The following is a 24972-nucleotide window of genomic DNA, read 5'->3' as shown; positions in this document are numbered from 1 at the left end:
AGCCATGGCTCAACGTCTATCAGAAACTCATGAAATGATGGTGCTTTACTTTATATACCAACTACTATAAATTCCAGATAGTGCTCCAAGTTTTGTGAACTTTACCAGAGAAGGAGAGCCAAATTGCTGAGTTTTTTACTGGTTGAGTCTCACCTTCACCAGAATGTGAGGCCATGGCTCACCATATACCAGAAACTTATAGAATGGTGGCACTTCACTTTATAAATCCCCTACTACAAGTATCAGACAGTCCTTCAAGTTTAACAAACTTCACCAAAGAAAGAGAGCTAGGTTGGCGAGTTTTTTACTAGTTGAGTCACGCCATTACCAGGATGTAAAGCCATGGCTCGCCATATACTACAAACTCATAAAATGATGAAATTTAACTTTATAAATTCTCTGCTACAAGTTTCAGACAGTCCTCCAAGTTTAACAAACTTCGCCAGAGAAGGAGAGCCAGGTTGGCGAGTTTTTTACTAGTTGAGTCACATCATCACCAGAATGTAAAGTCATGGCTTGCCATATACTAGGAACTCATAGAATGGCAGCACTGCACTTTATAAATCCTCTTCTACAAGTTTCAGACAGTCCTCCAAGTTTAACAAACTTCGCCAGAGAAGGAGAGCCAGGTTGGCGACTTCTTGGCAGCTTGAGTCTCGCCATCACCAGAATGTAAAGCCATGGCTCGTCATATACCCAGGAAGTCTAAAATGGTGGCACTGCACTTTATAAATCCTTTTCTACAAGTTTCAGACAGTGCTCTAAGTTTAACAAACTTTGCCAAAGAAGGAGAGCTAGGTTGGCGAGTTTTTTACTAGTTGAGTCACATCATTATCAGGATGTAAAGCCATGGCTCACTATATACTGGGAACTCATAAAATGATGGAATTTAACTTTATAAATCCTCTGCTACAAGTTTCAGACAGTCATCCAAGTTTAACAAACTGCACCAGAGAAGGAGAACCAAGTTGGCAATTTTTTGGCAAATTGAGTCTCGCCATCACCAGAATGTAAAGCTATGGCTCGCCATATACCCAGGAAGTCTAAAATGGTGGCACTGCACTTTATAAATCCTCATCTACAAGTCTCAGACAATGCTCTAAGTTTAACAAACTTTGCCAAAGAAGGAGAGCTAGGTTGGCGAGTTTTTTACTAGTTGAGTCACATCATTATCAGGATGTAAAGCCATGGCTCACTATATACTGGGAACTCATAAAATGATGGAATTTAACTTTATAAATCCTCTGCTACAAGTTTCAGACAGTCATCCAAGTTTAACAAACTGCACCAGAGAAGGAGAACCAAGTTGGCAATTTTTTGGCAAATTGAGTCTCGCCATCACCAGAATGTAAAGCTATGGCTCGCCATATACCCAGGAAGTCTAAAATGGTGGCACTGCACTTTATAAATCCTCATCTACAAGTCTCAGACAATGCTCTAAGTTTAACAAACTTTGCCAAAGAAGGAGAGCCAAGTTGGCGACTTTTTTACTAGTTGAGTCTCACCATCACCAGAATGTGAAACCATGGCTCGCCATATATCAGGAACTCATAAAATGGTATTTATAAATTCTCTTCTCCAAGTTTCAGACAGATCTCCAAGTTTGACAAACTTCGCCAAAGGAGAGCCAGATTGCTGAGTTTTTTACTGGTTGACTCTTGCCATCACAAGAATGTAAAGCCATGGCTCTCCATATATGCAGGAAGTCTAAAATAGCAGTACTGCACTTTATAAATCCTCTTCTACAAGTTTCAGACAGTGCTCTAAGTTTAACAAACTTTGCCAAAGAAGAAGAGCTAAGTTAGCGACTTTTTGGCAAATTAAGTCTCGCCATCACCAGAATGTAAAGCCATGGTTCACCATATATCAGAAACTCATAAAATGGTGGCACTGCACTCTATACGACAGCTACAATAAGTTTCAGGCAGGACTCCATATTGTAAAAACTCCACCAGAGATGTAGTGTCAGGTTAGCGATTAGGTGTCTTGCTGAGTCCAGGCACTGCCAGTATTATGATGGTCAACCAATCACTGACTAATAACATCATGTCGGTGAGCCCACTGCTCAGAGGTACCCCTATAGTGGCGAGCCCATCAGTAAATAATAGCATTATGATGATGAGCCCACTGCTCAGAACAACACCTATGGCAGTGGGCCCACTGCTCATTCATTGTACATTGACAGTGAGCCCATTGCTAGAAGAAACATGTCCTGGTGATTGCCTACCCCCTGGCCTGTGGCAGTAGGCCCATGTTTCATCTGATACTCTTGGAGATGGGCCCACTGCTCAGCTATTGTACTCTGGCTATGGGCCTATTGGTGGTGATAACATGCTCTGATGATGGCCAACCCTCTGATCTTTGGTGGTGAGCCCATTCTTCATCTTACACTCATGGTGATGGGCCCACTGCTCATTGATCATACTTTGGCGGTGGGCCCATTGCTCAGAGAAACATGCTGTGATAATGGCCAACACTCTGATCTTTGGTAGTGGGCCCATTCTTCATCTTACACTCGTGGCGATGGGCCCACTGCTCCTTGATTATACTTTAGCAGTGGGCCCATTGATAGTGACAACATGCTTTGGTGATGGCCAACCCTCTGACCTTTGACTACTCTGATGATGGGCCCATTGCTGGGAGAAACATGCCCTGGCGATGGCCAACTCTCTGGCCTTTGGCAGTAGGCTGATTGCTGGTGGAAACATATTCTGGTGATGACCTATGCCATGAGTGCTTGCAGTAAGACCCTGACTGAGGGTACTTTGGCGATAGGCCCATTGCTGGCAGTAACATGCTCTGGCGATGGCCAACCCTCTGACCTTTGGCAGTGGGCCCATTCTTTATCTTACACTCTTGGTGGTGGGCCCACTGCTCAGAAGTACCCCTATGGCGGTGGGCCCACTGCTCAGAACATCACCTATGGCAGTGGGCCCACTGCTCAGAAGTACCCCTATGGTGGTGGGCCCACTGCTCAGAATAACATCTATAACAGTGGGCCCACTGCTCAAAAGTACCCCTATGGCGGTGGGCCCACTGCTCAGAACATCACCTATGGTGGTGGGCCCGCTGCTCAGAAGTGCCTCTATGGTGGTGGGCCCATTGTTAAATAATAGCATTATGGCAATGGGCCCACTGCTCAGAAGTACTCCCATGGCAGTGGGCCCATCACTCCAGCCTTCCCTTCATCGCCATGGGCCCATCGCTGACAGCTCTCTACACAAACTGATGGCCAACGTCCACTGGCAGTCCAGTTCATGACAATGTCAGGGTAAATGGGAGTTCAGTTCAGGTAACATGACTGAAAGGTGTGATCAGCAACTGAAGGATTGGTTCTAGAATCACATGTGTGCTTCCACGACCAGAAAGGGGCACTCGGCAGTCTTGTCCCTGAAATGGAAGGTCAAGCGCAAGCCTGAGAACTGGCAAGCCTACATGTCAATGTACTGAGATCACCTCAAGGATGACTGGGAGGTCACATTCACATGTAATGCTCTTGACTTCCCACCTGACACTGTCATCACCAACTCTATGAAGTTTTTCCACTGCTGCACCTATGCAAAGGGTCAGTATGAAGCCATGCAGGATAACCCCGAGGTAAAGAAGACCATCCAGGAGTATCACGGGGAGTTCGATAAGTTGACATTTGACGAGTTGAACACACACGCGAGACTTCTGCAGCAGTAAGAACTTAATTTTTTTTATTTGAATTTGTACTAATCTATTGCCTTATAGAAATATTGACACACTGTGGCATACTGTGGAGATGGCACTGGATGAAATACAGCACCAGATGGGCATGATAAGAGTTTTTTTAGTAGGAGGTCCAGAACTCAGGAGAGGCAGTGATTTGATATGTTATCAGTGAGTGTTATCACTTAATGATTTGTTACAGCCATTTGACCTTGTTCTCTATGATGGGAATGTATACAAAGGCATACAAAAAAAGCTTTATGCAGCACCTGTCTAGCTTTGATGAAGACATCTCGAAGCCCTTTGGGCAGTATCTTGAGCTTAGCTATTGTAAGTTTGCCCCCTTTTTTCATATTCGTGTTCTCATCATCAATATGCAGCTCTTCAGGCTCACTGCAAAGTAGCATTACCCACTCCCATTACTGCCAATGCATCTACCCCCATGGTGTTCATTTCTGAAGACAAGTCGGTCACTGTGATGTCCAATGCGAACAGTGATGCAGGATGCTTAGTCAGTGCATCTGCATCGTGCAGCACCTCCATTATACAGGCTACAGCAACATTGACATTCTCACGCATGAGAAACTCTGCCTCCGCCTCTGTGTCTTTGAACACCTCAGTTGTGCCTTCCATCTCAGTGAGTGCATCTGTCTCCATGCCCACTTTGGCAGCCGCATCTGATGGCCAGGTCACTGCATCAGCCACAATCTCATCGCCAGCCTCCTCTTCTCATCACCTCAGTCCAGCCTCTCCCTCGCCATCCCTGCTGGCAACTCAGGCATCCTGTTCATCCAGTATGTTGCTCAAGGATGAACACCTCATGAACATCACTCACAATTAAGAGATCTTGTGTAACCTGTCTGCTGAGCATGGCTTTGAACTCCCCATGCAGCAGCACAGGAAGGGTGGACTGCAGAAACAGCAAGCCAAGAGGCTTCCAGCCTCTTGTTGCTCTAGCAGACTCACCTCTGACATCCAGCCAACTAGTTCCGAGGCTGAAGACCTCATTGGCCAGCCCGACTTTGTCCCCGTGCATGTTTCTGTGCCCGTCATTGACCCTGTCCCTGCACACATCCCAGACATGCCCATTGACCCTGTGCCTGTGCATGTCTCTGTGCCTGCGGTTCTCGACTCTGTCCTCATGCATGTCACTGTGTCTGTCATCGATCCTATTCTCATGCTCATCATCGACCCTATTCCTGTGCCCGTCGTTGACCCTGTTCTCATGCATGTCCCTGCTGTGTGCGTCGACCCTGTTCTCACACATGTCTCTGCATCTGTTGTTGACTCTGTCCCCTCACATGTGTCTTTGCCTGTTGTCGACATTGTTCCTGTGCATGTATTGGCTGCACCTGTAGACTTTGTCCCTGCACATGCCTCTGCCGTGCCCATTGACCCTGTTCCTGTGTATGTCTCTGTGCCTGCTGTCCTCGACCCTTTCCCTGTGCATGTCACTGCACCTGTTGTCGACCCTATTCCCATGCCCATCATCAACCCTATTCTCACGTCCATCATCAACCCTGTCCCTGGACATGTCCCTGCCATTCCCGATGATGACACTCCACCACTGTGGCTGCTGAAGGCACTTGGCCACCTGTGCACACTGAAGGGAGTATCTGGGTGGGAAGATCTTCTAGTTTTACTCATTGTGCTCAAACATCGGTCAGGTTACCCCCAAAAAAAGGTGCATTCTCTGTTTCTGCAAGTGATACATTTATTATACTAACTGTTCATACAGGCTTACTATTCTAAGGACATCTACAAGTGCAGGCTGGATGCACTTAGCATGTGGATGGGTTACGGGTGCAAGTTCAACAGCCTACCCCATGGCATGAGAAAGGTGTGAAAAATGCGGGTAGGATTTCACAAGTGGTGGGGTGCCTTGTAGCCTGCCGCTAGGGCTGCCAGTGAGTGACCATTCCCTCAAGACCATGACACAATATGGGGCATGTGGGGTACCATGGCACAGGCAGGTGATTCGGGGGTTTTTTTTATTGTGATGTATCTCTGGTGGTGGGCTTTGATGTTGGACAATGACAATGAGCGGCTGCAGTTCTCAGAGGCATTATCGGATGTGTGGTGGATGCTAGAGGGGATAGTGCAAGATTTGGAGGCAGGGGCACCTGACGTCATGGCAGGATCTATGTCATCAAAATGCAAGTCTGAGACCCCACCAGCACGCGCACAGTAGTAATGTCATAGGGTACAGAATGGCTTTTTAATAAACATTTCAAATTCTCGAACATATGCCTAATAAGAAATTTCTCCTCAAATATGTTTTCTAAATGAGAGTCAGGCTGACATATGCCAAATAAGGATGTTCTCTTTGTATATGTTTTCTAGATGAGATCGAATCTGTGCTGAACCTGTGCTGAACCTGTGGTCAGGCCATCTTACGGCATGGGCTCAGGGACTGTTTTCATTAGCACTGGGGCTGGGAGCTGTCCTAATATAGACAGATCAGAGCTGAAGGCCAAGTAATACAATGGAGCCTTCTGTAATACAAGCCTACTAACAGGTGAAGGCCAATGTTATGCTGGGGCATACCACTAAGACTGAGTGTTGATCGTCAAGCACACACGAAGTTAAAGGCTAAGTGTGGTGAGTCACAAAGTATCTTCACACTAAGGCTGAGTGGAAAGCCTGTCAGTGGAAAGCCTGTGTATTGAAGATAAAAGTAACCAGATCAAGACTGGTGTTTCAGTCGATGATCTCAGTCTTATATACTACTAGTACATGCTGTGTAAGACGTGCCAGTAATGGCTGAGTAAATGAGTACCCTCGCGGTGAGGGATGAGTCAGTATATATCTAGGCTATGACATCATAGTCTAGTATAGTCCGGGTTAAGTCAAGAGATGTCTGGACTGGAGGTCTCAGAGTAATACATGTAAAAGTACAATGTAATCAAAGAAAAAGATAGGTATGCAGTGTACTGTTGTAACATAAGCCCCCCTCTATGCCATCTTTGCCCTCAAAAATGTTTCCTATGTGTCTCCTGCCTCTAATGGTGTTACACTGTTCATCAGAAATCCTTCAGTATATAGCAATCTCGTTCCATCAAAGTCTGCAAATTGCGGATCTGTTTGGGGATCAGGATGGAAGAATAACAGGTTACATGCATTGTAATTTGCATAGTAGTCATCACACCTGGGGCAAGCCTTTAAAGAATGACCAGGTGCTTGCTTTCTGCAGTAGTAGCAGTGCATTCTGTTAGACAACAACGCTGGACACACGTTTGGGTCGTGAGATGCGGTGACAGCTTGGCAAAAGATGCAAATGGAGAAAGGGCAGGTGTACCTCAGATGAGTATACTGCCCACAGAATGGGTATTGGGGGTGCAGTCACTGGTATGCAACATACAACAGGATGGTCCTCTGAGGCCCAATGAGTGCAGTAGAAAAGGTGAGAGAGAACGGGGTTTTGATCTCTCCGGGGTTGACAAGAGTCTGAATAGACTGGTCTGAGTGTTCGATCATCTCAGTCTGCATCGCCTCTTCTGCCATTTCTGGGGTTAACCCTTCGGCATGATGGTTAGGACTTTTATCGAAATTCCAACTAGGTACATAGTCTGGAGGGGGGTTTGCATGCAGAGAATGTGCAATAGAGATGCCATCATGAGTCGTGGTTGAGATGGAGGATGTCGAGGCACCTCCTAATAGGTTGAACAGTTGTGGGGTAGGAACCGTTATAGGATCCACGATGATGAGGTGAGGTGGTTGAGGTGGGGGCATGGGGATTGTTTCCTCTTGTGGAGTTTCTGGCAGCATTTCCATCAGAAAGCTTGGGAGTGACAGACGTGTAACATGTTTCAATATAAAACTTGCATAACTAACACAATACTTTAGATATCGAGCTTGGCAAGCAGAGCGATCCAAGGCCAAGGCCAACAATAAGATGATGAAGGCCAAGGCCAAAGCTGCCAAGGCTGCACGTGCCAGAGCTCATCTTTATGGCGAAGCTTATGAATTGGACTTCACATGCACTGGAGACCAGGAAGGAGTTGATGCTGAGGAATTTAGAGGGAAAGGAACATTGCGGGTCTAGAATTGATGAGGAAGTTTCTTTGTACTTGCTAGCACACTTGCTCAACCCCTCCACTCATGTGCATTCATGTATTATGCTCAAGTATTCACCACTGCTTGCTTCCACTGTCTGTTTTAGTCACTGAAGTGCTTGGTCATTTTTGCGGACTAATGTCTGACACTTAGAAGGACAATAGCAAGGTAGGTTTCTATTGTCTTTATTATTTTTATTATCCCCCACTCTCTTTTGTTTTATCCAGAGTCATTTCTTATTGTTATGACTCAGACTCCTATTATCACATTTTCTATTGTTATTTCTATTGAAGGCACTTTTCTATTATTTAGATTTTCTCACCTTCTTTAGTATATAAACCCTGGAAGCCCACTTAGACTTCCAGAGGAAACCTGTTGTCCTAAAGGTATAGGACATTCTTCTCACCCCAGTAGTTACTAGTCGGTATATACTCAAGTTCATACTTACCTGAATACAGTGTTATTCAGGCATAGCATTATAGGCATCAAGCAAGTCATAACTCGGTCATTTGTCAAATCGGTCATCTGTTACTCGGTCACTTATTACTCGCTCATACTTTTTGTCTTATTACAAGACAGTCTCTCCCTCTTACTCACACACACACACTCACACTTGATTACTACCAGATAACCAAGCGATTACTACATCGAATATACTGAGGAATATTTTCCCAACTTTGTTCAAGTCCGGTGACCTCAGGAGAATTTTGTTTTGGTTTGTGTTTTATCCAAGACACCATTCATGTCTAGTTCGATGAGTCGTTGATATGAATTCATCTGGGCAAACATTAGTGCCAATGTTTCCTCCTGTCACTGAATCCTATCCCCCATGCTCAGCATCAATGCTTCCATCCTTTCTACATATCGTCGTGCCCCTGCAGCAGCATGCCGCATTGAGCTGATTTCTAATTTGGCAGCTTGCTGTGAATGGATAATCCTGAGTGTGTATTGGGCGTGAGAGTCATCCAACACAGTTAAGGCTTGGAGATATAACTCCTCGTATTCTGCTAAAACATGGACCGCCCTCAATTTGTGGAGCTCTCAATTCATCCAGGCCATGTCAGGCAGGGATGGTGTGGTGGCTCTAGAATGGATGGGATTGATCGAGTCAACTACACCAACAATGAAATCTTCTAAGTCACTGATGGTTCCAATTCATTGTGACAGATGAAGGTGGGCCCTTAGGCTGTCCTGTATATCATGTGGTGATACTCCTCTAAAATCTCTTGGGTGTGGTGAAGGGGTTGGAGACATTTTGGGGAAGTAGTCGTTAATGGGGGATTATCCTCCTGACGATGGCATAGTGAGGGGGTCAGCAGTGGTGAAGGTTTATATAAGCAATGCAGGCAATTGCTGAGATACAGTGAAGGCATCGTCGCCTTTTGTATTCTTTTAGTAATTCTTCGGCATTCACCAAATTTTCTTCTGGTTCTCATGAATTTTCTGCTGAGGCATATCCCTTCCACTTTACGAGATATTGGATCTGTCTGTATCTTTGTCGGTGGTTTAGAATGGCTTTGACTTTGTACTCCTCATGTTCTTCGATAAGGTCAGGTGGTGGTCTCATATCATTCGGACTGTGGATCTTCATTTCCTTGTATAGTGAAAGGAGGCTGGCATGAAAAATGGGTGGATTCTCCATCCTTGTGGTAGGGTCAGGTGATAATCCACAGGGCCTATGTGTTCTTCTATGACAAAGGGGCCTTCACATTTTGGGGCCATCTTTTGCGTTGGGTATCCGATGTTCAAGTTCTTCGTATTGAGCCAAACCTTCTGACCTTTTGTGAAGTGTGGTGAGCCTTTCCTGATCCATTCCACCATCTGCTGTCGTGCTAGTTCATGCATGGCCAGGGCTTCATCTCGAATCTTCTGAAGTTCAGATAGCCAAGTTTCTATCAAGAGTATGTTTGTCCTAGGGAGTACCGATGAGATTCTGCATGGTTTGTATCCCATCACCATATCAAATGGTGACATCTTCTGTGCTGAGTGCTCCTGAGTGTTGTGGCAAAACTTGAAGTCTGATAGTCGGTCTACCTATAATTTAGGGTTATTGCCGCAGTAAAGTCAGAGATACACCTCTAGTTCTTGATTTACATGCTCAGTTTCTCCATCCAATTGGGGATGATAGGCAGTGCTCATCAATGATCTGATTCCTAGGATACAATTCCTGGAATACGTGCAATGTGAATTGTGTTCCTCTGTCTGAAATCAATTTGTCTGGTAGTCGAATCGTGAATAAACATTTTCATAGAAAAGTTTTGCTGTTTGATCCACTGTGATCATCTTCAAATAAGGGCAAAGAATTACCCCCTTCATAAGGTCATGGTCTATCATGACCATGAGAGAATCAAAGCCACGTGATGGCAGTAAGTCAGTGATAAAATCGACTGATGAGCAGGAGAAGGGAGAGCATTTGGAGTTGCGGATATCGGCATGGGAAGGAATTTAGTGGGGTGTGTGTTAATTTTCATCTGTTGGCACCCAGCACATCCTTCCACATAAGCGCATATAGCAGAGTAAAGTCTCAGCCACCAGAAATCATGTCGTAGGAGTTCAAGGATTTTGTAGGAACTCGGGTGTCCCATGGCAGGTGTATCATGGTATAGCTTGAAAATATTGTGTCACAGTGGTTGTACCGGAGGTACATACACACATCCTCAGTATTGGACGAGGCCGTCGATGATCTTCCAGTCATCAAGGGCTGATTTCATTGGTGGTGGTCCTTTATGCTGTAAGGCTTGTAGTGCATCATGGATGACTTGGTCTTTAATCAAATGTGCCTGAATGTCTTGAGTGAGTTGCGTGGATATTGAGTGTACAAATAGTGCTTTGGGGAGGAGGATACAGTCTTCATTGTCATGATTCTGGTCTCCTTTTCCAAGTAGGCAGGATAAGGTGTCCGATTGGATCATCTGGGTCCCTGGGATGTGTACTAGCTGAAGCTCAAATTGAGACAAAAAGAGGCTCCATCGTGCTTGGTGTCTGTTCAGCTTCTGCACTGTTCGATAATAAGTCAGATTCTTGTGGTCGCTACATATTACAATTAGGTGAGGTGAGCCATCGAGGTAGTGATGCCATTCTTTGAGGATGCAGACTATTCCCAATAGTTCTCTGTTGTAAATCTCGTAATTTGTCTTTGTGGGGTTAAACGATTTCGATAGGTATCCACAAGAGTGTAGATCTCCATTGATATCCGTTTGTCTTAGCACCACTCCTGTGGCCACAAGTGAAGCATCAGATTCAATAATGAATGGCTTCATATTGTCTGGCATAAGAAGCATGGGTGCAGAGACAAATTTCATCTTAAGCATATCAAATGCTTGTTGGCAGGCAGGAGTCCATTCCCATATTGGTTTCTTCATCATCATCATGAGGTCCATGAGTGGTCGCACTACTTTCAAATAGTGATCAATGAACTTTCTGTAGAAATTTGCGAAGCCGATGAATGCACGGACTGCTTTCACTGTCATTGATTCGGGCCAGTCCAAATTCCTTTCAGCTTGATTGAGTTCATGCCAATGTGGTCTGGGCATATGATTATTCCAAGATATTCAACTTCTTGGGAGTTGAATGTGCATTTCTCCAGTTTGACAAATAGATCATTTTGTTTGAGTCATTCTAGAAGTCAAAGCATATGCTATCGATGTTCTTTCATGTTATGCAAGAAAATAAGGATGTCGTCCATATAGACAATCATCCATCCTTTATTAATCAAGTCCTTGAAGATGTCATTTATCATCTTTTGGAAGGTCGCCAGAGAGTTGCAAAGTCCGAAAAACATCACCGTTGGTTCATATAATCCTCAATTTGTCTTGAACGCTGCTTTTCACTGATCACCATCTTTGATCTGTACATTATTATATCTGGATCGAAGGTCTAGTTTTGTGGAATATTTTGCTCCTTTGAGTTTGTTGAGGGTAAGCATTTTTGACTGTTCCTTCGTTCAGGTATCAATAATCTTGGCAAGGTCTAAGACTCCCATCCTTCTTTTCTATGAAGAAGAAAGGGGATGTCATTGGTGATATTGATGGTCAAATATAGCCTTTTTGTGTATTCTCATCTAAGAATTTGTTGAGTGCCATTTGCTCTTTAGAGGATAGGGGGTAAATCTTGCAGTCTCTTGGTACAAATTCTGGTTTGAGGTCAATAGCATGGTCCCATGCTCATGAGGTTGGGAACTGTTCTGCTACTTTCTTTTTAAAGACGTCTTTGTATTTCATTAGATAGGAGGGTATAAGCTCTTCGAGTGTCTTTTTTACTCCTTCTGCCTTTTGGATTGCTTCTTGTATCAATTCTTGTGATTTCCCGCTAGCCTTATAGAGTAGCGTGTCCATGCCTGTGTTACACAACCAAGTGTTCTGGGCGATGCTAAACTGCCCTGATCGTGTATCTCTTGTTATCTGCCCTATACTGGGTCCTGAGGTGGGTTTGCTACCACCTCAGATTCATCATCCAGGCTGTGTTATTTCACCTTAAGGGTTAAAGATCACCAATACCAGTTCTCCTTGAATATAGGAGATGAGTAGTTCATTATCCTCTACTTCAATTCTGTAGTCAGAGATTCCTAACTCTGAGTCTCCTGGTTTAATTTAGTTTTCTGGATGTTTTGGATCATTGTTCGCCCACGATCATCCATTGTCATCAATTGGTCCAATGTAGGGAGTGTTTGCTGCCTTTTTGACCTTTGGTTCGACATCTTGGACAGTTTCAATGATGGGTTTTCTCTAATTATAGTCCAATTTCCCTGTTTCCCAGTTAATACGGGGGTTCATTGCTTGAAGCCAGGGTAATCCAAGGATAATCTCATCCTTTCCCAGGTCAGTAACATAGTACTGGAATACTCTTTGTTTTCTTCCAGCCCTCATACGTTTTCATATGCAATGCGTTGTGTACTCTGATTTATTCGAAGTACCGTCAGCATTGAGAATTCAAATTAGTTTAGAGAGTCTCTCCTGATGGTAGTTCATTCGCTCAACGAATGACTTGTCCATGAATATTCCTCTCGCTTCTGAGTCCAATAGAGCAGAGATTTCACATCATTGTCAGTTATAAAGAATAATCTTTAGTGCTTATAAGTTACAATTAAGGCTAAAATCTGAGTTTAATAAGCAGGCCATGTACAAGGATAATCTACTGAAGGATTATCCCCTCAGTAGATTATCCTTTTGAAGTAGTCTAAGCTAATCTGAAGATAATCTAAAGGGATAATCCAGAGGATAATGCTAAAGATCATTCAAAGCATTATCCAAAGCCAAAATTGATTTAAGAACTTACACCCAGCCAGAATTGAACTCTCAACCTCAGGTGAAAGTCACATGACTAAGAAACTTCACACACTTTAACCAATACTCCATATAACCTTAATGAAATCGCTTCTTGCCCCTTACCCTGATCTGCTGCAAAATTTCCCATGCTCTGCCAAGGTGAATTTCGCGGAAACAGGAGAAAAAAGCAGGATGCCAAAGACTGTAGACGGCGGTATACCACCTAATAGAGGTACCCAACCCTATGCAAGAAAGTTGCTAGAGGCCCTGGAGAACAGGCCAAGCAAAAAAGAGAGTGCACGATCATTTACGAGTAGTGGTGCAAAGGTCCCACAAATCCCAAAGAAATCCATGAGCATGGCTAAGAAATTACGCAATGCTTTAACAAAATCACCAATAAAAAACCAAGCAGACTACACAATAAAGGACATAGAGATAAACGAGAAGGCTCACAGAACAGCTAGCCCATCACCCACGTCATGCACACCCAATGTGTTCGATGACGAGAATACTATCGACCACGAGATGGAGGACAATGACGTCCCAAAATTCGCGAATATGACCGCCAAGAAGATGACCATGAAAGACCTAGAGAGGGTCCTACACTAAGCTGCGGAGATGCTAGAAAGCTTCTCAGACCATGCTGAGTTCACACCTGGCATTGTCGTGAGCATCAAAGCTATATCACTCAGATTGACCCACAGACCTACAACCCCAAAAAGTAGAGAACCCATGCAGCAGAACCCGCAACAGGCACAAGAACTAACGATGACTGCGAACGACCATCTAGAATGCATCGCACGCTCCCTGGTGAAACTGACCACCCACTTAGAGACAATCGAATCAAAGTTAGCAGGCGCACCAACACAGAAACAAATGCTGCAGGACAAATGGCCAGAGCACAGGAAGATGCTCCTCTGCCCACTACGACAACAACTCCCTCAGACAGTGGCCCCAAGTCTGTTTGAGCAATGTCCAAACCCATCATCCCCAAGCCCAAAGGAGCCATTGCTCCTAAGGTAAGCAGCAAGATACTGATAAATCCGCTGGCCACACACCACCCATCTCGACTCATCATCACATCTTTGTCAGTTATAAAAGATAATCTTTTCTATCAATAAGTAGCAAATTTTCATAAGAATTGCTACTTTTAAGTAGACTTATTTGTAGGTGCATAGATTAACTCAGGATAATCGTAATATAATCTTTCAGATAATCTGAGGATAATCTTCTGGATAATCTGAGAATAATCTGAAGATTAGCAATAAAATACAATTTTAACTTTGACACCAGCCAGGATTGAACCCTGGACCTTAGGTTGATTTTATAGAATATAATTCCAAGTGACACTTTAGACCACTTGACCATTAGGTCATACATCACAACTATCTTATATTAAATTAGACATCTTTTTCTTGAAAAAGACTTAGCCAAATTCTGTCTATTAGAAAAGAGTAAGTAAAAGACACTTGACTTTTATCATAGATAGACAAGACTTATAGACAAACAGTACTCTGCATCTTAATATAGTCTTGTTCTACAGCTTACAGTTTTTGTAAACTATCATGCAGTACTATAGAGTATCTTAATATAGTCATCTATAATATATAACAAGTTATTGAGAGACAGTATTTTATTTGTTCATTTTAGGCTTATACTCTAGAGTCTATTATATTATAGACTGAGCACTTATATATACAAGATCTTTATAGCTATCTTCTAATTGTATAGCAAAGTTCTGTTTTGCTGAAGTAACTGTAGAAACATATATTCTATTAATTACATATTGTACATTATATGAAGGCTGCAAGCATTAGAAAAGACTATAAGACTCAGAGTAATGTTTTTTTATAAGTCTTGTCTATCTATGATAAAAGTCAAGTGTCTTTTACTTACTCTTTTCTAATAGACAGAATTTGGCTAAGTCTTTTTCAAGAAAAAGATGTCTAATTTAATATAAGATAGTTGTGATGTATGGCCTAATGGTCAAGTGGTCTAAAGTGTTACTTGGAATTATATTCTATAAAATCAACCTAAGGTCCAGGGTTCAATCCTGGCTAGTGTCAAAGTTAAAATTGTATTTTATTGCTAATCTTCAGATTATTCTCAGATTATCCAGAAGATTATCCTCAGATTATCTGGAAGATTATATTAAGATTATCCTAAATTAATCTATGCACCTACAGATAAGTCTACTTAAAAGTAGCAATTCTCATGAAAATTTGCTACTTATTGATAGAAAAGATTATCTTTCATAACTGACATCACTGATCATCAAAATACAAGATGGTGCACCTGAAGGTAAACACCAAAAAGAAGCTAACTGTGTGCAACAGATCAACGAAATCCTGCAGAGCAGCAAAGATAGCAAACACTTACAGGTGGTAAATGTCAAATTTAATGCACAGAACAACTGCATAGTTTTCACATGGGCTGACCAAAATGCTGCTGAACTAGCACCGTTTGCTGACTGTTTTACAGAACACCTGGCACAAGGTCACGTAACTCGGGTCTGCCCTGATGTGCCATGGTTTAAAGTTCAACTGAATGGAGTAAGTACCTGGAATGACTACACTAACAATATCCTGACCCCCAAAGAACTACATCAGGAACTCATTGACAACAACCCGTCCTATGCCGCAATGCCCATTCTGCAGCTCCCATGCTGGATGCAACACCCATCGGACCTCAAGACACAATTCTACTCATCAGTGGTTATCGCACTGATGAACGAAGCTGATGCCATTCACCTAGTAAAAGATGTCAAGAACCTTGCCATCACAGGACAGTTCACACAGGTAAAGAGATATGCTGATAAACCCTCAGTACTACAATGCAACAAATGCTGGTTGTTTGAACACACCCGATGGCAATGTCGCAATGAGCCAGTCTGCCGAATCTGCACAGGCCCACATCCTGAGAACCAACACATGTGCGACCAGTGCCCAAGCACGGATGAGGATGCAATGGCAACTGATGGATGTGATCATCATGATGTGGAATGTGCTAACTGCAAAGGATCCCACATGGCTAACTTCCGAAACTGCCCCGTCCAACTCCAACAAGCAGGAACAACCAAATCAAAACCATCAAAACTATCCCGGGAGGCGCCACAATGCACGATGGCTGGAAGGTAACCTCGCCAACTATGGCAAAGAATGTCACGTGCAAAGCCCCTGCACCCAACCCAAAACCAAGTCAGATGGTGTGCAAGGCCAAGTACCAACAGCAGCAAAACCGGTTTGAGGCCCTGGACAAGGAATCAGAAAACATGCAGGTACTCGACATCTGATTCTCGGAGGTCGCACCTGAGGTAAAAAAGCACACACTTGATCTAACGGAGGGCAACTTGAACAAGGCCATCGAGACTCTAGACATCATATGCAAGGGGCAGGCCAAAGCAAAAGCAAGAGCAGCAGGTAAAGCAGCAACTGAAGACACTGACGTACCCCAAGCATGTTAGATACAACCACAACAAAACCAATCTGCATCCTCCAACTGAACACCAACATGCAAAACTGGGCAATACACAGCCTGCTTAACTCAGCTGTAGGCGAAGACAGCTTTGACCTCATTCTACTCACAGAACCATGATGGGGCGACATAGGCAATGGCAACCAAGGCCCCATCACTGAAGCCGCAGTGGGCTGGACACTTATCATTCCAGTCTCAGCAGTCCCAGCTGGCCGCTGACCGCACGCATTAGCATATATCCGAAAAAGACCCCACTTCACGGTAACATTAAGATCTGACCTAGCTGACAATCTTGATATGCAGATACTAGAGATACAACAAGCACCACACCCATCCACAATCATAGTCAACATATACAACAATAACAAGAAACAAGGCAAGAAATTGGCAGCAAAGTGACTCCAACATGTCATCCTGCTGAATGACATTCCAGTAATCCTGACAGGAGACTGGAACCTACACCACCCACTGTGGTCATGACACGCCATGCCAGCAGATGACTTAACCGAGCAGACGGTAGACTGGCTGAACCAGAGAGGCTTTTCACTGATGAACGAAAAGGGCGAACCAACTTTTTACTCACACTCTCACCAGACCTGGTCCACAATCGACCTCACATTCCTCAATCCAAAAGCGGCAGAACTCAATGCTGCAAAGAGATGGAGAGTGGACTGCTCAAAGACATTTGGATCAAATCATTTCGCACTATGATGGGAACTGAACTACAGTGCAGTGGAGATTGAGAACGTGACAGGCAAGCAATATAACTTTAAAGATGCTGACCCACAAAAGTGGAAGGACGTGTTCACGATGGCACTCAAACCCAATGAGAAGGACATTGCCACCATCCTCAAATCCAATGAAGTTCCCACTGAAGACCAACTGGAATGGGCAGCCAAACAGGTAACAAAGGCTATGCAGGAAGCTAACAAGGCCGTGGTTTCAATTCGCAAACCTCATGACAGAGCACACCCCTGGTGGAACAAGAAATTAGACAATGCAACGAGATGCATCGCTGAACAGCGATCACTCAACCTAGAACACCAGAAACACTGGGGTAAGCAATCCGCAAGCGTAACGTCACTGATTAAGAAATCACAGAATTACTTTAAATGACTGTACAAGTCAGCAAGAACCCAGTGGATTACGACAACACTGGAGGAAGCCACAATGAAGGACATCTGGCAGCTTCCGAAGTGGGGAAAAGGTGAGCGTACTTACCCATCCCCAGCCATATCACGCGGCCCAGGCCGAGAACCCGCTATACAACATGGCGACAAGTGTGACGCTCTACAAGAAGAACTCTTCCAACTGCCACCACCTCTCCACGGTGCAGCATTCTCAGACCTGACCACTGCAGCAGCTGGCGACCTACCGGATGAACAGATAACCAAGGATGAAGTTCACCAGGAAATCTATAACCAGGGCGCAGACAAAGCCCCAGGCATCTCCACTAGTAGGCACTCTCTATGTATACAATATCCCCAGTTGACTGGGGGAGAAATTGTGCACAACCTGGCCACCATTGAGCCCATTTAGCCAATATATACCCAAATGTCCATATAACCGAGGTGGAATATTTTGTGTAAATTTCCATAAAACCGAGTGTTGGCCAAAAATATAATATAGGATGGAGATGTAGGGTTGGCCAAGATAAGTAGGCTATATAGGCTGAGTCGCATATTTGGGAGTTAGCCAAGGGAGGTGCAGTTTAAAGTCTATATAAATTGTCAGGCATTTTGGGGTCAGCTGCCATTTCTCTATATAGATTGTAGCTGAAATAGTGCCATTGGCCAAGAGTCATAAAATTCCAATCCTATATAGAGTTTGCAGACAGTTGGGCTTGGCCAAGTGGACCTATATAGAATCTTTGTGTAAATGTTTCACTCGGCCAAGGCACATGAAATTTTGATCCTATATAGCATTTCCTGACATTTGGCTGTGGCCAAGGGTACCCTATATAGATTTTTGTGTAAATAGTGCCTGCGGCCAAGGGTCAAGCAATTTGCATTCTATATAGGATTGTCTGAAATTTGGCCTCAGCTACAGATACCCTATATAGTTCTTGTGGAAATGGTGGCCTTGGCCAGGAGTCATCAAATTTTAATCTATATAGAGAGATCTGAATTTTGGCCTTGGCTGAATATACACTATATAGTTCTTGCAGAAATGTTGGCCTTGGCCGAAGGTAGTAGAATTTCTATTCTATATAGGGTCTTCTGAAATATGGCATTGGCCAAGGATGCACTATATAGGGTTTTTGAAAATAATGGTCTCGGCCGAGACTCTTGAAATTTGTATCCTATATAGGATTCTCCACACTTTGGCTTCAGCCAAGTAGCATCTTCTATTTGTTTTGATCAGAAAGGGCAAAATTCTCTTCACACATAGGAGTTTTAAAGCTAAGGCCTTCACCAAGTGTATATATACAGGTTTCATCACATGTGATGCCATCAGCTATAATGAGCCAGGTCAGACCACCTTCAGGGTTTGTGTAGTAGTAGTTGGGCCATCCTTTGCTATCACATTCTGAGACCAATATCCTTCATATCAAATGATTCAGAGCCACTGAATTTAATCTAAATACATATGATCAAATTTTTGACACTATGTTGAGCATATGAAGATGATGACCTTCTGTTGCCTCTGAACCTTCCAAGTCAAAGATAACATCCAGCCAATTTAGGAACTCGCTGCGGTCAACGTAATAGGCTCAAAGGTACTCCTCCACAAGATTGGCGATGGTATTATACACAGGCAGCAAGTGCAGGTGCAGATGAACCAAAACCAAAGAGGTGGTATCCAACCTTGTGGTCAGTGCTATCTCCCTCTTGCCAACAGTCCAAAGACCCTTTATCAATGGTACCCAAGATTTTTCAGTGGATGGGACACTATACAAGCCCTGATATCCCTTAAATATCAGCTTTTGTGCAAGTAAAGAATTCATATTAAACCTACATGGTATACCTGCATTGCACCTCTGTCATGCTTTATGGTGCAGGCCAGACATTCAAACTGCATCTGCTCAGTCATATTCCACTGTCGGAGATCTGGAATGCAATGCAAGCAAACAGCTCTGCTGCAGTTTGGACAGTCACAGTCGACCAAGTTTCTGCCTTATTGCCAGAGAAAGCAATACTAGGTGCATGGTGTTAGCAAGATGCATATGTTAAAGAGAGAAACAACACCATATCACAGACTTCTATGCCATCTGGAAGATCTTGTGATGTTGATGCTTAGGAGCGTGAGCAGAAGGAGGTATAGTTGGATTGGAGGTGAGTAAGCTGTTCTCATGTTCATGAACAGCAGCAGTGATAGACACTGCAGGATCACGTATGAGTTGACTGCTTCGGCATCGAGGGACATCCATTTTAGCAGCAGATGCACATCCTTTCAGCCTGCGTATGACTTCGACAAATGGGTGGCTCTGAAAACACATGAGGGCAGAGCAGGAACACTTGCCTCATCCTCATCCTCATCCTTGGCCTCGGCCTTACTCTCCTCCTCAACATCCTCCTTGATATCCTCCTCGACATTTGACACAGGCACATAGCTTAGTGGCTGGTGGATTGTCTCCTTATGTTCCTCCTTGGTATAGTCCAATTTATCACTCTCCTTTGATTCATCATTGGACAGAGGTGGGCTACTGGTGTGATTGTGATTTACTAGAAATGTCTCACCTCTGTCCGAGTCATCATCCAGAAACTCCCCCTTCAACTGACCATCTTCATTGACATCTTCATACAAACCTCTATACACAATGCTTCCCCTGTCATCTCTGCTTTCTCTCAACTGAAACTGCTTCTAATTATCCATGTCCTTCATCTCATCCACACTCAGAGTCAATTGCGACATAATATCTGCTTGGGGGGTCATGTGAGGTGTCAGCGAATGCAGGGTAGAGTCTGTCATTACAATATCAAATGAAATGTTGCTTACTTGACAAACGTATTCACTATTAGAAACATGAAAACATACCTGATCTGTCCTTTTGCAAAGGTCGGCCATGGTAGTAAGCTGGTGGCACAGATCTACAGTACAAGATGCCTCCTCTAATTGGCTGATCAGCCTGATCGAGATTGAAACCTTGATGCTGGTCCTGACTTGTACCCACAGATGCAGGATTCTCTGGGATTGAGTGCAGATTGAAGGTAGATTGCCTAACACTAGACTGCGGGGTATAGGCAGGGACACAGGTCTACCTTTATAGTACAAAGGCCTGACTCTGACTATACATACAGGTACATAGACCTGCATATAGTACAGGTCTATGAGGGTCACAGGTTTATAAAAGATAAACCTGTACTATGACCTGTACTATTACTATGTATGTACCTATGTGTAGTTTACTACACATCCTGGACATGTCTTCAAGTAAAGTAGTACTTAAGAGCAAAGTTTAACATGCAAAGTTTAAGTTTAAGTAGCTCTCTTACAGAATATATGTGTTAGCATTTGTGCTTTAATTAATTTAGTTTAATTTGAGTCTCACTCATATATTTATAAAAACTCCGCAGGTTTATATAGTCAGACCTCATATACCTATACTATGTGTACAGGTTTCACAGGTCCAACAAACTCATACCTGGACTATAACATTTACTATAACTATACTTGGACCTTTGCATAGTTTATTACACTACTATGTCCCTGCCTAGTGAGGTAGAGGTCTGATTGGCCGGCTGAGCAGACTGTGCATGCTTCTCAGACTGGTCGTGCATGGTAGAATATACAAAAGTAGCCAAATAGATGTGTGAGAATAAGCAGCAGAGGCACAGCAACAGAAATATAGCAGAGCAGAGACAGCAAGGATAGAGCAAGAGAGAGAGAGAGAGATAGATCAGATTACAGTGATTGCAATCAAAAGGACTTGTGCGTGCGAGCCCATGGAGATCATGTGATATGCTTGGAGGGCCGGACTTCCCAAAATCTAGTGGACAGTGGCTGAAATTTGATCGGAGTCCGAAAATCGTCCAAATATAGCAATATTCCAGCCACCAGTGTACACCTTCTGCATATGGAAGGTGCTTGACGTGTCTGGTGTCTGGGGCACATGACCAAACAAACATGGCCAAATAGTTGGTTTTATGAGCTGGCGCAACTTCCTCTCTCTCTTCCTTCTCTACCACCATCATCCCCTTCCAGCAAGCTGGCCACAAGTGGCTGAGCTTTGTTGCTGCATGTTGCCATGGGCATGCAGTGTCAAAGCTCAGTTATTTGCGCGTGCCTTTGTAAGGTAACTGTTTCTTTTCCTGTAGATATTATGTAATATGCACTTTACTGACTTCATCCCATGGCTGGTCTTTGGCCAGTCATGGGGTACATGTGGGTTTTGGGGGATCACTGGGCCTGCGGCGACGAGCTGCAGAGGGCTCCACATTGTGGGGGCGACCCACTCACATCCCTCACTTGGTACTTGAGATTTGGGGAATCACTGGGCATGCAACGGCGAGCTGCAGAGGGCTCTGCATTGTGGGGGTGACCCATTCACGTCCCTCACCTGGTACTTGAGATTTGGGGGATCACTGAGCATGCGGCAGCGAGCTGCAGAGGGCTCCGCATTGCGGGGGTGACCCACTCGTGCCTCTCACCCAGTATATATGGGAATTGGGGGATTTTGCACTTTGGTGCCAATGCGCTTCGGTGTACTTGCGTCTAGGCGCATATGTGCTCTGCACATTACATTGTCGCCGGCCATCAGCCTTGTGCTGTGCGAGTCATGCGTGGAGCTGCCATTGGCCTGCTCTATAAGGTCAGTCTTTTTTACTTGTTTGTTTGTTTTTGCATGATATGGTGGGAGTACAGGAAGTGTAAGGATGATGTGGTAAGTACTCCACTACACTTCATACTGATACTGACAACTGTTCTTCAGCATATAGTGGGTTTTATGGCAGTGGTGAAGATGAGGCCAAATTCTATAGTGGATTGAAAGAACCGGTAAGTTTTTTTCCTTACACTTTGAAGAATACTGACCTTTTGATGTTTTCACAGCCTCTTACACATGTACTGAAAATTGACGATGGTCACTGCAGTGTGAGCAATGCAGCGCACAAGGTGAGCATTTTTTAACATTTTGCAACAGTTTTCTGACTTCCTTTTGGTGTTTTTCAGATTGTATTTGTACTTTTCTTGTAGTCTACCTTCTTTTTCTTTTCCCTTCTTTCTGGTGGTTGTGGCGAATGAGGGAGGGCCCGCCCTCAGTCATCACAAGTCACCTTTTGTGTTTTCAATTTTTGTAGTTAGAAAAATTTGTAACACTTGAGTTTATAACAATGAAGCATGAATAAGGCGAAGCCATGCCGGTACGCCGGGCGATGCACAGGCACTTCAGTCATGTGATCACATCACACACCACCATGTGTACTTTTTGAATCCTTGGCCCATCTGCTACAACAGCATTCTCAGTACTTTCATCATTTCAAAAGCCCTACTATCAACTATAGCTGGCAAAGCTCAAGAGTATGTGCTTTCTCCAAGCCAGATTTCATCTGATTGAGCAAACTGAACCATAGCTCTGAACTTCCAGACCCTTGTACCCCTGGAGGGTATCACTGCATATAGTATATATAATGTAAGCAGTAACTGTATGATGAATAAAGCCTAAGTACAGCCTAGATACAGCCTTAAACTATGTATTCAGAAGCTCCAAAGGGAAAAGAAGACTGTTACAAGCCTTAAACGTAATGTGTATAATGTCATTCCCTCAAATAAGGCAGATATTGAGGGGTATACCCTCAGGGTTTGGTACCCTTACCCATACCCTTACCCCTGGTGAAGGGTATGTACCCTTGGAGGGTAAGAGTAGAGGTACAGCTCAAAGTACCCAGGGGTATACCCCTGCTCTGCACTAGCCTGACACCATGCTTCTTTAAGGTCCTGGAGGATACACTCGTTCAAATTTAAATAGCCAGTCACACACATTTATTAACTACTTTGCATACCTACCTTTGCAACTCGCAAACTATCTGACAATCATTTGACCATTGAATGCCTGTTGTGATTGAAGTGCAAAGTCCTTGAACATTGCACCTTGCTTTGCTGCATAGGATGCATGATCACATAGACCTGCACTCACCGCCTCCATCTCCCTGGTCTGCCACTCATGCTGCTTGCGTTCAAACCACAGGACAGTCTATAACATCTCATATTACACCTTTGGTACCTCCTCCTTGTATCTTGTGTCTTGTGCCTTTGCTCTCAGCCAGTTAACTCGATTAACTGACATGCTAATTACAATCTGTGAATAAGTTTAACCAGGCATGAACAGATAGTCACTCACCCTCCTTCATCACTTAGGGCCCTAGTGCAGAGCAGGGGTATGCATAACCCTCAAGGGTAAGAGGTAAGGGTATTGGAGAGTAAGGGTAGGGGTATGAACTTTCAGACCCTTGTACCCCTGGAGGGTATCACTGCATATAGTATATATAATGTAAGCAGTAATTGTATGGTGACTAAAGCCTAAGTACAGTCTAGATACAGCCTTAAACTATGTTTACAGAAGCTTTAAAGGGAAAAGAAGAATATTACAAGCCTTAAACTTAATATCTATGATGTTATTTCCTCAAGTAAGGCAGATATTGAGAGGTATACCCTCAGGGTTTGGTACCCTTACCCATACTCTTACCCCTGGTGAAGGGTATGTACCCTTGGAGGGTAAGGGTAGGGGTACAGCTCAAAGTTCCCAGGGGTATACCCCTGCTTTGCACTAGTGTCAGCAAGACCATTAAGTTTGGATGCCTTAGCCTGAAGCCCCATTTGTGTAAAAAGCTATATGGCCAAGGCCAAAGTGTGAAAAACTCTTTATAGAATGAAAATTTCTAGATCCTCAGCCAAGGCCACCATTTTCACAAAAACTATATAGGGCATTCTTGGCTAATGCCAAAGTTTAGAAGACCCTATATAGAATATAAATTTCAGAACACTCAGCCAAGACCACCATTTCCATAAAAACTATATAGGATATTTTCAGCCACGACCAAATTTCAGACAATCCTATATAGGATTTCAATTTCTTGACCCTTGGCCGCAGGCATTATTTTCACAAAAATCTATATAGGGTACCCTTGGCCACAGCCAAATGTCAGGAAATGCTATATAGGATCAAAATTTTATATGCCTTGGCCGAGTGAAACATTTACACAAAGATTCTATATAGGTCCACTTGGCCAAGCCCAACTGTCTGCAAACTCTATATAGGATTGGAATTTTATGACTCTTGGCCAATGGCACTATTTCAGCTACAATCTATATAGAGAAATGGCGGCCGACCTCAAAATGTCCGACAACCTATATAGACTTTAAACCACACCTCCCTTGGCTAACTCCCAAATATGCGACTCAGCCTATATAGCCTACTTATCTTGGCCAACCCTACATCTCCATCCTATATTATATTCTTGGCCAACACTCAGTTTTATGGAAATTTACACAAAATATTCCACCTCAGTTATATGGACTTTTAGGTATATATTGGCTGATAGGTATG

General features: G+C 43.8%; 3 protein-coding genes across 3 annotated transcripts; 2 read left to right on the top strand and 1 right to left on the bottom strand.

The window, feature by feature from the left end:
• Nucleotides 1-2729: 2729 nt before the first annotated feature.
• Nucleotides 2730-3113, top strand: SCP_1101090 (hypothetical protein; the record flags this gene model as incomplete). The annotated part of the gene is made up of 1 exon (XM_027762545.1): nucleotides 2730-3113. The coding sequence occupies one exon, from the start codon at nucleotides 2730-2732 to the stop codon at nucleotides 3111-3113; it is 384 nt and encodes a 127-aa protein (XP_027618346.1).
• Nucleotides 3114-3914: 801 nt separating this feature from the next.
• Nucleotides 3915-5539, top strand: SCP_1101080 (hypothetical protein; the record flags this gene model as incomplete). Its single annotated transcript, XM_027762544.1, has 6 exons — nucleotides 3915-4023; nucleotides 4074-4187; nucleotides 4244-4330; nucleotides 4382-4487; nucleotides 4681-5377; nucleotides 5432-5539. The coding sequence occupies 6 exons, from the start codon at nucleotides 3915-3917 to the stop codon at nucleotides 5537-5539; spliced, it is 1221 nt and encodes a 406-aa protein (XP_027618345.1).
• Nucleotides 5540-7035: 1496 nt separating this feature from the next.
• SCP_1101070 (hypothetical protein) lies at nucleotides 7036-7425 on the bottom strand (the record flags this gene model as incomplete). The annotated part of the gene is made up of 1 exon (XM_027762543.1): nucleotides 7036-7425. One exon carries the CDS (start codon nucleotides 7423-7425, stop codon nucleotides 7036-7038), a length of 390 nt encoding a protein of 129 aa, XP_027618344.1.
• Between the last annotated feature and the right edge of the window lie 17547 nt (nucleotides 7426-24972).

The sequence above is a fragment of the Sparassis crispa genome (genome assembly GCF_003851025.1).
Source record: "Sparassis crispa DNA, contig_000011F, whole genome shotgun sequence".
NCBI lineage: Eukaryota > Fungi > Basidiomycota > Agaricomycetes > Polyporales > Sparassidaceae > Sparassis > Sparassis crispa.
This window is presented reverse-complemented; position numbering and strand designations above follow the sequence as displayed.